We start from the raw sequence: 12,535 nt of genomic DNA on the forward strand, positions 1-12,535 counted from the left end.
TCCATATATTTATATGTACAGTTGAAGTGGGACGTTTACATACACTTAGGTTGGAGTCTTGTTTTTCAACAACTCCACAAATGTCTTGTTAACAAACTATAGTTTTGGCAAGTCGGTTAGGACATCTACTCTGTGCATGACACAAGTAATTTTCCCAACAATTGTTTTCAGACAGATTATTTCACTGTATCACAATTCCAGTGGGTCAGAAGTTTACATACACTAAGTTGACTATGCCTTTAAACAGCTTGGAAAATTCCAGAAAATGATGTCATGGCTTTAGAAGCTTCTGATAGGCTAACTGACATCATCTGAGTCAATTGGAGGTGTACCTGTCGATGCATTCCAAGGCCACCCTTTACACTCAGTGTCTCTTTGCTTGACATCATGGGAAAATCAGAAGAAATCAGAAAAATTGTAGACCTCCACAAGTCTGGTTCATCCTTGGGAGCAATTTCCAAAACGCCTGAAGGTACCAGTAAGGTATCTGTACAAACAATAATATGCAAGTGTAAACACCATGGGATCACGCAGCCGTCATACCACTTAGGAAGGAGACGCGTTCTGTCTCCTAGAGATTAACGTACTTTGGTGCGAAAAGTGCAAATCAATCCCAGAACAGCAACAAAGGACCTTGTGAAGATGCTGGAGGAAACAGGTACAAAAGTATCTATATCCTCTGTCATGACGTTGGCCTGTGTGTAAGGTTTATGACCCCCCCATAAATACCTTTCTCCCTTCCCTCTCTCTCTGACTCTACTGAAGGACTCTTGAATAGCCTTTGTTAAATATTGAGAGTCTGGGAACATCCAACAAGTGAGGGGAGAGGAACCATATTTCGGTAATAGAACCAGTTGAAAATATGCGTTGGTACTTAATGAATATGATGTCAGTTCGGTTGTCATCTGAGACATTATGACTGATGACAGGACGACATAAACTGTATCTGGGAAAGTCTACACATTCTAGTTATCAGATTCACATGGAATTGTTGTGCAATTTAAATGTTTAAATATGAAACTATTTGTGAAAAGATTAATGTAATTTTAGTTTCCAAATGAGAGATTTGGGTTTTCATAAGGTTAGAGCTCTGCTCAATCAGTGGCCCGCACCTGTGAAGAGACATTGGTTATAAACTATGAAACACAACCTTCTCTCCCTCCACTATATAAGCCCTTTACGAAAATGTAACCTCCTGTACATTAGGATTCAGTCCGATTAGGATTCAGTCCGGTACATTAGGATTTAGTCCGATGTCAGAAGGATTTAGATAATAACTACAGAACTAAGCCAACCTCAGCGTGAGCTTTGGTGGCGAATGGTAAGAACTTTGAACTCTTATTCACTACAGAAGTGATACCTCCTAGCCGTTGAGTAAGCAGCGGCCGCTGTAAACGTGGGCTAGGAAAGGACGGACGACGTATCCAGTGTAACACACAACGACGATACTACAACGTATCGCATTTACCACCAGAGACATTCTTCTGAGGACTGCAAGAGCTCTGTTGGGCAACACGGTAGGCATCTACGACCAACCTACGCAGCTCAGAGTAAATATTTATTGCATTTCCCTTTTCCAAATGGGTGGTAATTTAGAATGCATAAGATACTGTATTTACGATAGTATAGCTTCTCCCTTTGTTCCTCAGTCTTCCCGCTCTTTCACTCAAACCCAACCCCCTTTCCTTTGTGTAACCAGCCGTCATGTCGGCTACGTCCACCAGTGACGTTTTCTGTATGACATAATTTGCATTCTGTGTATATGTAATTCTGTGTGATTAGTTAGGTATTTAGTAAATAAATAATTAAACCCAATTTTGTATTGGTGATTCAACTTGTTAGCCAGGGTTCGTGAAGATAACCAAGAATTTACAACTTTCAGATGAGGCAGAAATAAGGTGACGATTAAAATTGACTGCTCTTGATGTAAAATATTACTAGGTTTTTAAAAGTTTATTCTGAAGATGACAGCTCTATAAACACTCTTTCGTGGTGCCCCGACTTTCTAGTTAATTACATTTACATGATTAGCTCAATCAGGTAATGTTAATTACAGAGAAAGGATTTTATAGAATAGCATGTCATATCAGTTAATCCGGTATAGCCAAAGACACGACACCACAGTAAAACGAGTCCTATATCAACATAACCTGAAAGGCCGCTCAGCAAGGAAGAAGACACTGCGCCAAAACCAAGCCAGACTACAGTTTGCAACTGTACATGGGGACAAAGATAGTACTTTTTGGAGAAATGTCCTAGAGTCTGATCAAACAAAAATAGAACTGTTTAGTCATAATGTTTGGAGGAAAAAGGGGGAGGCTTGCAAGCCAAAGAACACCATCCCAACCGTGAAGCACGGCGGTGGCAGCATCATGTTGTGAGGGTGCGTTGCTGCAGGAGGGACTGGTGCACTTCACATAATAGATGGCTTCATGAGGAGGAAAAATATGCGGATATATTGAAGCAACATCAAGACATCAGTCAAGAAGGAAAAGCTTGGTCGCAAATGGGTATTCCAAATGGACAATGACCCCAAGCATACTTCCAAAGTTGTGGCAAAATGGCTTAAGGTATTGGAGTGGCCATCACAAAGCCCTGACCTCAATCCTGAAGAAAATTTGTGGGCAGAACTGAAAAAGCGTGTGCGAGCAAGAAGGCCAACAAACCTGACTCAGTTACACCAGCTCTGTCAGGAGGAATGGGCCAAAATACACCCAACTTATTGTGGGAAGCTGGTGGAAGGCTACCCGAAATGTTTGACCCAAGTGAAACAATTTAAAGGCAATGCTACCAAATAATAATTGAGTGTATGTAAACTTCTGACTTCTGATGGGATGAAAGAAATAAAAGCTGAAATAAATCTGTCACACCCTGACCTGAGTATTCTTTGTTTTCTTTATATATTTTGGTTAGGTCGGGGTGTGACATGGGTGATATATGTGTTTTTGTACTGTCTATGGGTTTTATAGGTTTCTGGGGTTGTTCACCATCTAGGTATTTATGTATGTCTATGGTTGCCTAGATTGGTTCTCAATTAGAGGCATCTGTTTATCGTTGTCTCTGATTTGGAACCATATTTAGGCAGCCATCTTCTTTGGGTATTTTGTGGGTTATTGTCTATGTGATGTTGCATGTTTGCACTCAGTTTTGATAGCGGTCACTGTCTCTTGTTATTCTGTCTGTTTGTTTGTTTAGTGTACTTTGTGTTTTTTCATCTTTCATTAAAAATATGTATTCACATCACGCTGCGCTTTGGTCTCCTCACTACGATGATCGTGACAAAATCACTCTACTATTATTCTGAAATTTCACATTCTTAAAATAAAGTGGTGATCTTAACTGACCTAAGACAGGGAATTTTTACTAGGATTAAATGTCAGGAATTGTGAAAAACTGAGTTTAAAAGTATTTGGCTAAGGTGTATGTAAACTTCCAACTTCAACTGTGTATATTCTCATTCACCCCTTTAGATTTGTGTGTATTAGGTAGTTGTTGGGGAATTGTTAGATTACTTGTTAAATAATTACTTCACTGCCGGAACTGGAAGCATAAGCATTTCGCTATACTAGCATTAACATCTGTTAACCATGTGTAAGTGACCAATACGATTTGATTTGACTGTATATAAAATAAAGACACTTAAACATGCATATGAACACACACACACACAAGGTACCGTGGCTTGGGTTTTCTCTGTGTTGAGGTAGTTGAGTGGGTCCAGGGGACAGTTGGACTCTACTCTACAGATGGGATGAGGGGACGACACACGGGCACTGAGGGACAGACTGTAGGGCACAGAACCAGCAGGCACCGAGGACACCAGGGCACTGCCACCACTACCACTGTCTGACCCTTAGAGAGAGATGGGGTCAGGGAGGGAGAGAGACAGAGAAGAAAGAAGGATAGAGAGGAGAGAGCGACCCACAAATTAGCATGTTTTTGTTCTAGCCCAGCACTTCCACCTTTCAACTCAACAACACGTCAATCAGATGTGTTTAAGCTGGACTGGAACTAAAGCCTGCACCACTCCCTGTGGGTCTTCAAGAGCAGGACTGAAGACCACCACCCTATGGGACCAGCGGCTGGTTCCTAGTCACACTGCTGCCCACAAGGTTTTACACTGCACTATGATGTACTAGTGGTTTATGTCTCTCCATACAGGGGTCCATGTTCTTACCCTGGGGTTGATAGCGGGGGTTGAGCACAGCTGGAAGGCAGAGCCTCAGGCCATCGTCAGCCTGTACAGCGAGCTCTGTCACATAGTCCAGGCTGACAGAGGCCTTCTCCCCTGGAGGCAGACTACCTACACTCAGCTTGAACACATCCGGGCTCTCATCACTCTCCTCCAATAGGAAGGCCTGCTGGCCCGAGCTCAACAAATCATCATACTGCTCCCGCGCCTGAGAGGGGGACAGAGGAACACAAGGACGCATCATCAGCCTGAGACAATAGTGATATGAGAGTGGTCAAAAGGATAATACTGATTCTTGAAGCTCCGCAAGTCATAGACTGCTTGGTTAACAAATTGGGTATAGTTGCCCACAGTAAGACTTTACACCAAGTTGTTCTTAAACCTGTGTAGTAACTATGTAACTATGAATCCTGCAACAAATTATACTTTTGTGGATCTGCATTGTTGCTTTTGTCTCATTGTTGACTTGTCATCTCCCCTCACCTTCTGTTTCTCCTGAACCTCAGCCACCACCTCAGTCTGTCCTATCTTGGCGCTGAACCTGCAGACAGCAGCCTCTCCTGGTAGAGGGAAAACAAAGATGGCCTCCAGAGGGCTCTCCTCCTGGTTCTCATACTGCAGAGTGGAGCTCACAGTGGCTACATGCCCCTGGACACTCACCTCCACAGCAATACTCTTCAGAGGCACTGAGAGAGGGAGCGATGGATGGAGAGAGGATAAACAAGATACTGATGAGAGCTCATGCCTGGGAGAATGAAAATCCACACAGACATGGAAGTAAACAATCATTTCTGCTTTCAAACAGTACCTGGTTCATTCTTGACAGTTACCAATCCACAGCAGTTCACCATTTTGGCACCTGAATGGGGAAGTCAGGTGTCATATTATTGTCCTCTTACTGGGAAACAGGCACTGTTGGAATATTGATTTGTACTGTATCAATATTGATAAAACCTGGCAATAATACAACATTGGTCTTCTTAGGAGAGGGAACATACATACTCATTTCCTCATACAAATCAAATCAAATGTATTCGTCACATGCTAAATAAACAACCAGAGTGGTCTCATAGACTATACGTAATATACTACATGTAAATCCGGGACACTCAAATTAGTATGATAAGTTATGTTTGGTATGGTTGCATAAGATAGGTTACTTAAGGTAAAAATTATAGTAGGGTTGTTGGTCGGAGTGGATTCGAAGGCGTGTAACATGAACATCAAGCAATCCAAAGGTTGCATGTTCAAATCTCATCACAGACAACTTTAGGATTTTAGCTAATAAGCAGCTTTTCAACTACTTACTACTTTTTAGCTACTTTGCGATTGCTTAGCGTGTTATCTAACCCTTCCACATAACCCTAACCGTAACCATTTAACCTAACTCCTAACCCTAGCCTTAACCCCTAACCCCTAGCCTAGCTAGTGTTAGCCACCTAGCCACCCAGCTGACAATAGCCACAACAAATTAAAATTAGTAACATATCATACATTTTTTAAATTCGTAACATATTGCGCTAATTACTAATTCGTAACATATTGTATGAATTGTAATTTGTAACATAACATATAAATTGTAAATCGTAACATATTCTAAGAAATGGATGATGGACATCCACAAATTAAAATACCATAAGAAAAGTAACATATCACACTAAATGGAATGTCTCAGATTTACTTACAGAATAATACAAAATGTTCTGAGACCACGTTGAAACAACAGGTGTAGACTATCAGTGAAATGCTTACATATGGGCCCTTCACAACAATACAGAGAGAAAGAAAATAGAGAAACGAAAGTGCCTTTGAGAAAAAAGGGAATTTACCGAGCTTGGAGTTCTTGTGAACAATAAACAATGAATTGACCACAGCAGCTTGACGCAATAATGTCAATCTCTGTCCAGTGTCCATCCTGTGTAACATCTGGTTGAACTAGTCATAGAGATCCTATTCAATCATTCTAATTCTTAATTCTATGAGACTAGTGAAATTGGATGGAATGCAATAGTCAATAGTGGGTGATTTTGCAAGTCAGGAGGTAGCTCTACCTGTCACCTGGAGGGTGTTAGTCAGGTAGGCTATTTCATAATTTCAGAGTTTTAGGATGACACAAATTGATTTATAGAGGCAAGTAAAGATTTCACACTTGTCTGACAACCTGGGTTCGAATAACATTTAGCAAAAAGCTTCTCAGGACAAACACACACACATGGATTTAGGTTACTTTAGCCCATCATACCAGCTGTAGAATATTCAAATGTTTATTTTTTTTCACCCCCTTTTTCTCCCCAATTTCATGTTATCCAATTACAATCCAAATGTGATCTTGTCTCATCTCTGCAACTCCCCAACGGGCTCGGGAGAGGCGAAGGTTGAGTCATGCGTCCTCCGAAACATGACCCGCCAAACTGCGCTCCTTAACACCGGCCGCTTAACCCGGATGCCAGCAGCACCAATATGTTGGAGGAAAAACCGTACAACTGGCGACATGAGTCAGCGTGCGCCCGGCCCGCCACAAGGAGCTGCTAGAGCATGATGGGACAAGAACCTCCCGATCAAACCCTTCCCGAACCCGGATGACGCTGGGCCAATTGTGTGCCACCTCATGGGTCTCCAGGTCGGGGCCAGCTGCGACACATCCTGGCCTGTGGTAGAATATTCAATAACCACAGCAGATTTTTTTTAAATAAGGTAACACTTCATTTTAAGGGGTCCATATTAAAGTCTAATTACATGTGTAATTACACTGTAACAATTATTGCAGTTAACTGTAGCAACCAATAGTTACACTGTAATAACAAGATGTAACTGGTAGTCATTGCCGTCTGTAATTACAACGGCTTGTTACAAATGGGCAGGTTTCCACTAAATTCATCAACTTAGTCTTTTGTCTCTTCTCAGCTGCATCCGATTTAGTAACAACAGTCACGAAGTCTGAGACCCCTCGTGATTGCACTGGCTATCTGCACGATTATGCTCAATAGGCTCTAATTACTTACCCATGAATGTGCACTGTTTAAAATATATTTCCACTCAACGTTATTGTTAGCACTTGCAACCAAAATAAAGTGTACCATCTGGGTTAATTTGCTCATCCCAGATGAGGAAAATACACACTATTTCAAAGCATAGTACATTACATGTTTTCCTAAGTACAATGTAATTACTAGTTGTTACACAGGATTTAGCTAGTTAAAATAAAGTGTTTCTTGAGGGGTTCTTAGTTATAATTAATGTATACGTATACGTATACAGTACACAACCCATCCTGACAACCCGGCTCTCATTTTAAAGGTTCTGGATACGCAATCCAAGTGAGAGGATAAACAGCACAGAGTACATTTAATATCTGCATAGCTAGTTAAAAGCATGTGTATCTTGAGGGTTACTTACTTGTAATGAATGTGTACTTATACAGTACATTACCCATCCTGACAACCTGGCCCCTCATTTTAAAGCTTTTGTAAGTCTTACTTAATTTCTGTACCTTATTGTGAAATATAGTGAAACTTCCAGAAGCTTTAAAGCTACAATATGTAACTTTTTGGGCGACCCTACCAAATTCACGTTTGAGTTCATGTGAGTTATTAATCTGTCATTCTAGTCTCAGAAGCAGAAGATATGTCCTATGTTCCCTATTTCTTTACTTACCGTTCTTAAGTTTTATTTTTTAGTCTTTTACTTTCGGTTTTGTACACAAGATTCAAACAGATAATACAATATTTTTGGTTATTTGCAGAGATATCTCACAGCAGTTTAGATGGTACGATTATTCTCTACTTTATACATTGCCTGTTTTGTCACATAAACTGACATTTCAGCAACCAGGAAATGGAGGAGCGATTTCTGCATATTGCACCTTTAAAATGAGGGCCAGGTTGTCAGGATGGGTAATTTACTGTATAAGTACACATTCATTATAATTATACAACAGGTGGGTCTAATCCTGAATGCTGATTGGTTAAAACCACATTCCAGCAGGTGTACATTCCACAAGTAACCACCGGCTAAATCTATGACATTAACATGCATATTTACTCTGCTCCATCTGACTGCGCAATCCACTGTCTCATCAGCCCAGCCAAGCAATTTATAAACTTGATCTCCACTATAAAAAGCATCAAGACATTATCTCACATTTATTTTATACTAACATTTAGTTTGCAACAGTGGAGATTTGTATACACCTTGCTGTCTGTCTCTCTGACATTATTTCAATATTCAAATTCGGTCTCCAGCTGTCCCATAGTAATAACTGTGTTGAGATGAGACAGACATACAGGGAGGCAGCATTTCTCAGCCAGTTGAAATCATGAATCAGCTGGCAAAATTTTTATGGATATGTACAAAAAAATGTCAGCTAGTTTGCAGTCTTTCCAGCTTCAGTTTGAAGGGATTGTGTAAGCTAGCTGTGTTGTTGGCTAGCTCCTCTGAACAACAGTGTCCTGATGAGTGTGCACATTTTGAATGCCAGGCGAAATCGCTCCTCATTAGCTCAGTTTTGTAGTTGCTCATGTACTATGCTTTGAAATAATGTATTTTTCCACATCTGGGATGCCACCCATATTAGATCCCAGTCAGTGAGGTTGACTTACTGATCTGTTTTTACCAGCTCAACCAAGTTAACCCAGATGGAACACTTTATTTTGGGGACAAGTGTTAGCAACAACACTGAGTGGAGATATAGTTTGAACAGTTAACATCAAAGCTAAATAATTAGAGCCTATTGACCATAGGCTATAATTTCTCAGACACACATCCATGAGAGATCACAACCTTTGTGACAGTTGTTACTGTATGCAGCTGAGAAGAAGTGAAACACTAAGTTGGTGAATTTAGTGGAAACCTGCCCATTTGTAACAAGCGTGGTAACAAGCATTCATTGTTACACCTCTGTAATTACAGACCGCAATTACTTCCAGTTACATGTTGTTATTACACTAACTATTAGTTGTTACAGTTAACTATAATAATTGTTAGTGTGACTACACATTAAATTACACTATAATAAGGACCCCTTAAATTTAAGCTTTACCAGAAAGAATGGTAGAGCCTGTGATGAATGTCTGTTCAATAAACATGATACATTCTGAACGTTCTGTAACGTTGAACAGTGTTGAACAGAAGTCTATAATAATAAGCATATTAAATAAACATGATACATTCTGAACATTCTGTAACATTGAGCAGTGTTGAACAGAAGTCTATAATAATAAGCATATTAAATAAACATGATACATTCTGTAACATTCTGTAACGTTGAACAGTGTTGAACAGAAGTCTATAATAATAAGCATAGTAATAAACATGATACATTCTGAACATTCTGTAACGTTGAACAGTGTTGAACAGAAGTCTATAATAATAAGCATATTAAATAAACATGATACATTCTGAACATTCTGTAACGTTGAACAGTGTTGAACAGAAGTCTATAATAATAAGCATATTAAATAAACATGATACATTCTGAACGTTCTGTAATGTTGAACAGTGTAGAACAGAAGTCTATAATAATAAGCATAGTAATAAACATGATACCTTCTGAACATTCTGTAACATTGAGCAGTGTTGAACAGAAGTCTATAATAATAAGCATAGTAATAAACATGATACATTCTGAACGTTCTGTAATGTTGAGCAGTGTTGAACAGACCCTGAGAAGTTGTCACTTGTTGCTTGTTGTGCATCTATTCTAGCAAGCTAAAGCAAACCGCCATAAAATAGGATGTTGTGATATGTGGATCCTATCGAATTGGATGGTTCAAAGTCTATTTCTAACAATTTTGGGCCAACAATAATAAACACAGTAAATGTCATTCAAAATGTAAAAAACCTGAATGCGTTAACAAAGTAATCATCCCAAACAAGACATGTGTGTAACGTACCTTAAAATCTGTGATGGTTTTCAAAAACTGCTTTACTGGTCCAGGTGATAAAAAAACAATACCAAGTTTTTACTTTAGTTTAGAATGAATATGCATCAGAGTACACTACTTCTTCCTGGGTTGTAAAGGCACACTGGATATGGTGCAGCTAGGGTGGACTGTGCATGCTTATGAGTTTCACAATATTCTCTCTCTCTCTCGCTCTCTCGCTCTCTCTCTCTCTCTCTCTCTCTCTCTCTCTCTCTCTCTCTCTCTCTCTCTCTCTCTCTCTCTCTCTCTCTCTCTCTCCTCACCTTACTTCATCCGTGAGTCACCTCAAAAAATGTTTTTGTGAAAAATAAAAATAACAAATTAAAAAGCAGGTAAAATAAAAGTAGCGAGGCTAGAGTTAAAATGACTATGAATAGATAATAAAAAGAGAGTAGCAGCAGCGTAAAAATAGGGGGGGACAGTGCAAAAAGTCTGGGTAGCCATTTGATTAGCTGTTCAAGAGTCTTATGGATTGGGGGTAGAAGCTGATAAGAAGTCTTTTGGACCTAGACTTGGTGCTCCAGTACCGCTTGCCGCGCGGTAGCAGAGAGAACAGTCCATGACTTGGCGGACTGGAGTCTTTGATCATTTTCAAGGCCTTCCTTTGACATCGCCTGGTATAGAGGTTCTGGATGGCAGGATGATTGGCCCGAGTGATGTACTGGGCCGTAGGCACTACCCTCTGTAGTGCCTTGCGGTCGGTGGCAGAGCAGTTGCCATACCAGGCAGTGATGCAACCAGTCAGGATGCTCTCGATGGTGCAGCTGTAGAACCTTTTGAAGATCTGAGGACCCATGCCAAATCATTTCAGTCTCCTGAGGGGGAAGAGGCTTTGTCGTTCCCTCTTTACGACTGTCTTGGGGTGTATGGACCATGTTAGTTTGTTGGTGATGTGGATGCCAAGGAACTATTGCCCCGTCGATGAGAATTGGGGCGTGCTATGTACTCCTTTCCTGTAATCCACAATCATCTATTTTGTCTTGATCATGTTGAGGGAGAGGTTGTTGTCCCTGGAACCACACGGTCAGGTCTATGACCTCCTCCCCATAGGCTGTCTCGTTGTTGTCGGTGATCAGGCCTACCACTGTTGTGCCATCTGTAAACTTAATGATGGTGCTGAAGTCGTGCCTGATTGTGCAGTCATGATTGAACAGGGAATACAGGAGGGGACTGAGCACGCACCCCTGAGGGGCCCCTGTGTTAAGGATCAGCGGATGTGTTGTTACACACCCTTACCACCTGGGGGTGCCCAGTCAGGAAGTCCAGGATCCAGATGCAGAGGGAGGTGTTTAGTCCCAGGGTCCTAAGCTTAGTGATGAGCTTTGTGGGTACTATGGTGTTGAACGCTGAGCAGTGGTCAATGAACAGCATTCTCACATAGGCGTTCCTTTTCTCCAGGTGTGAAAGGGCAGTGTGGAGTGCAATAGAAATGGCATCATCTGTGGATCTGTTGGGGCGGTACACAAATTGGACTGGGTCTAGAGTTTTCTGGGATAATGGTGTTGACGTGAGTCATGACCAGCCTTTCAAGGCATTTCATGGCTACAGATGTGAGTGCTACGGGTCAGTAGTCATTTAGGCAGGTTACCTTAGTATTCTTGGGCACAGGGACTATGGTGGTCTGCATGAAACGTGTTGGTATTACAGACTCAGACAGGGAGAGGTTGAAAATGTCAGTGAAGACACTTGCCAGTTGGTCAACGCATGCTCGGAGTACACGTCCTGGTAATCCTTCTGGCCCTTCGGCCTTGTGAATGTTGACCTGTGTTGTGGAATTATTGTAACCAAAAGGAGAGACTTTTACATTTCTTCAAAACAAGTAAACTTTAATATTTCAGGTCACACAGACACAATAGAGTTATAAGAACCCTCTATTCTGTTGCATAAAATAACCATTTGATGCAATGACAGTATTATAACATAATCTTGTAATTTTTCCACCATACCTGTTTAAAGATCTTACTCACATCGGTTGCGGATAGCGTGATCACACAGTCGTCCGGAACAGCTGATGCTCTCATGCGTGTTTCAGTGTTACTTGCCTCGAAGCGAGCACCCCCTGCTATATTGTTGATAAAGAGTTACCTTTCTAATAAAACACAGAGGGTGTTCATTATTGGAAGCCTCTCCAACATAATCCAGGTAGAATCAAAAATTTCCCAAGGCAGCTGTCTAGGCCCATTACTTTTTTCAATCTTTACTAATGAAATGCCACTGGCTTTGAGGAAAGCCAGAGTGTCTATCTATGCGGACGACTCAACACTATACATGTCAGCTACTACAGCGACTGAAATTACTGCAACACTTAACAAAGAGTTGCAGTTAGTTTCAGAGTGGGTGGCAAGGAATAAGTTAGTGCTAAATATTTCTAAAACTAAAAGCATCGTATTTGGGACAAATTATTCACTAAACCCTAAACCTC

At 40.8% G+C, this 12,535-nt stretch overlaps 1 protein-coding gene across 1 annotated transcript in view; it reads right to left on the reverse strand.

Annotated features, from left to right (window-relative positions):
* Window positions 1–10,301, reverse strand: part of LOC110503155 (uncharacterized) — an 82,484-nt gene extending 72,183 nt beyond the window's left edge. Inside the window, exons 1-5 of the mRNA XM_090219087.1 lie at window positions 10,084–10,301; window positions 5,001–5,051; window positions 4,676–4,878; window positions 4,178–4,400; window positions 3,677–3,852 (exon numbers count right to left, since the gene is read on the reverse strand). Coding sequence (XP_090075213.1) covers window positions 3,677–3,852; window positions 4,178–4,400; window positions 4,676–4,878; window positions 5,001–5,043 — 645 coding nt within the window. The 5' untranslated portion in view covers window positions 5,044–5,051; window positions 10,084–10,301. The remainder of the gene's footprint in view (window positions 1–3,676; window positions 3,853–4,177; window positions 4,401–4,675; window positions 4,879–5,000; window positions 5,052–10,083) is intronic.
* Between the last annotated feature and the right edge of the window lie 2,234 nt (window positions 10,302–12,535).

The sequence above is a fragment of the Oncorhynchus mykiss genome, chromosome 24 (genome assembly GCF_057628025.1).
Source record: "Oncorhynchus mykiss isolate SJ-2025 chromosome 24, ASM5762802v1, whole genome shotgun sequence".
Classification (NCBI taxonomy): Eukaryota; Metazoa; Chordata; class Actinopteri; order Salmoniformes; family Salmonidae; genus Oncorhynchus; species Oncorhynchus mykiss.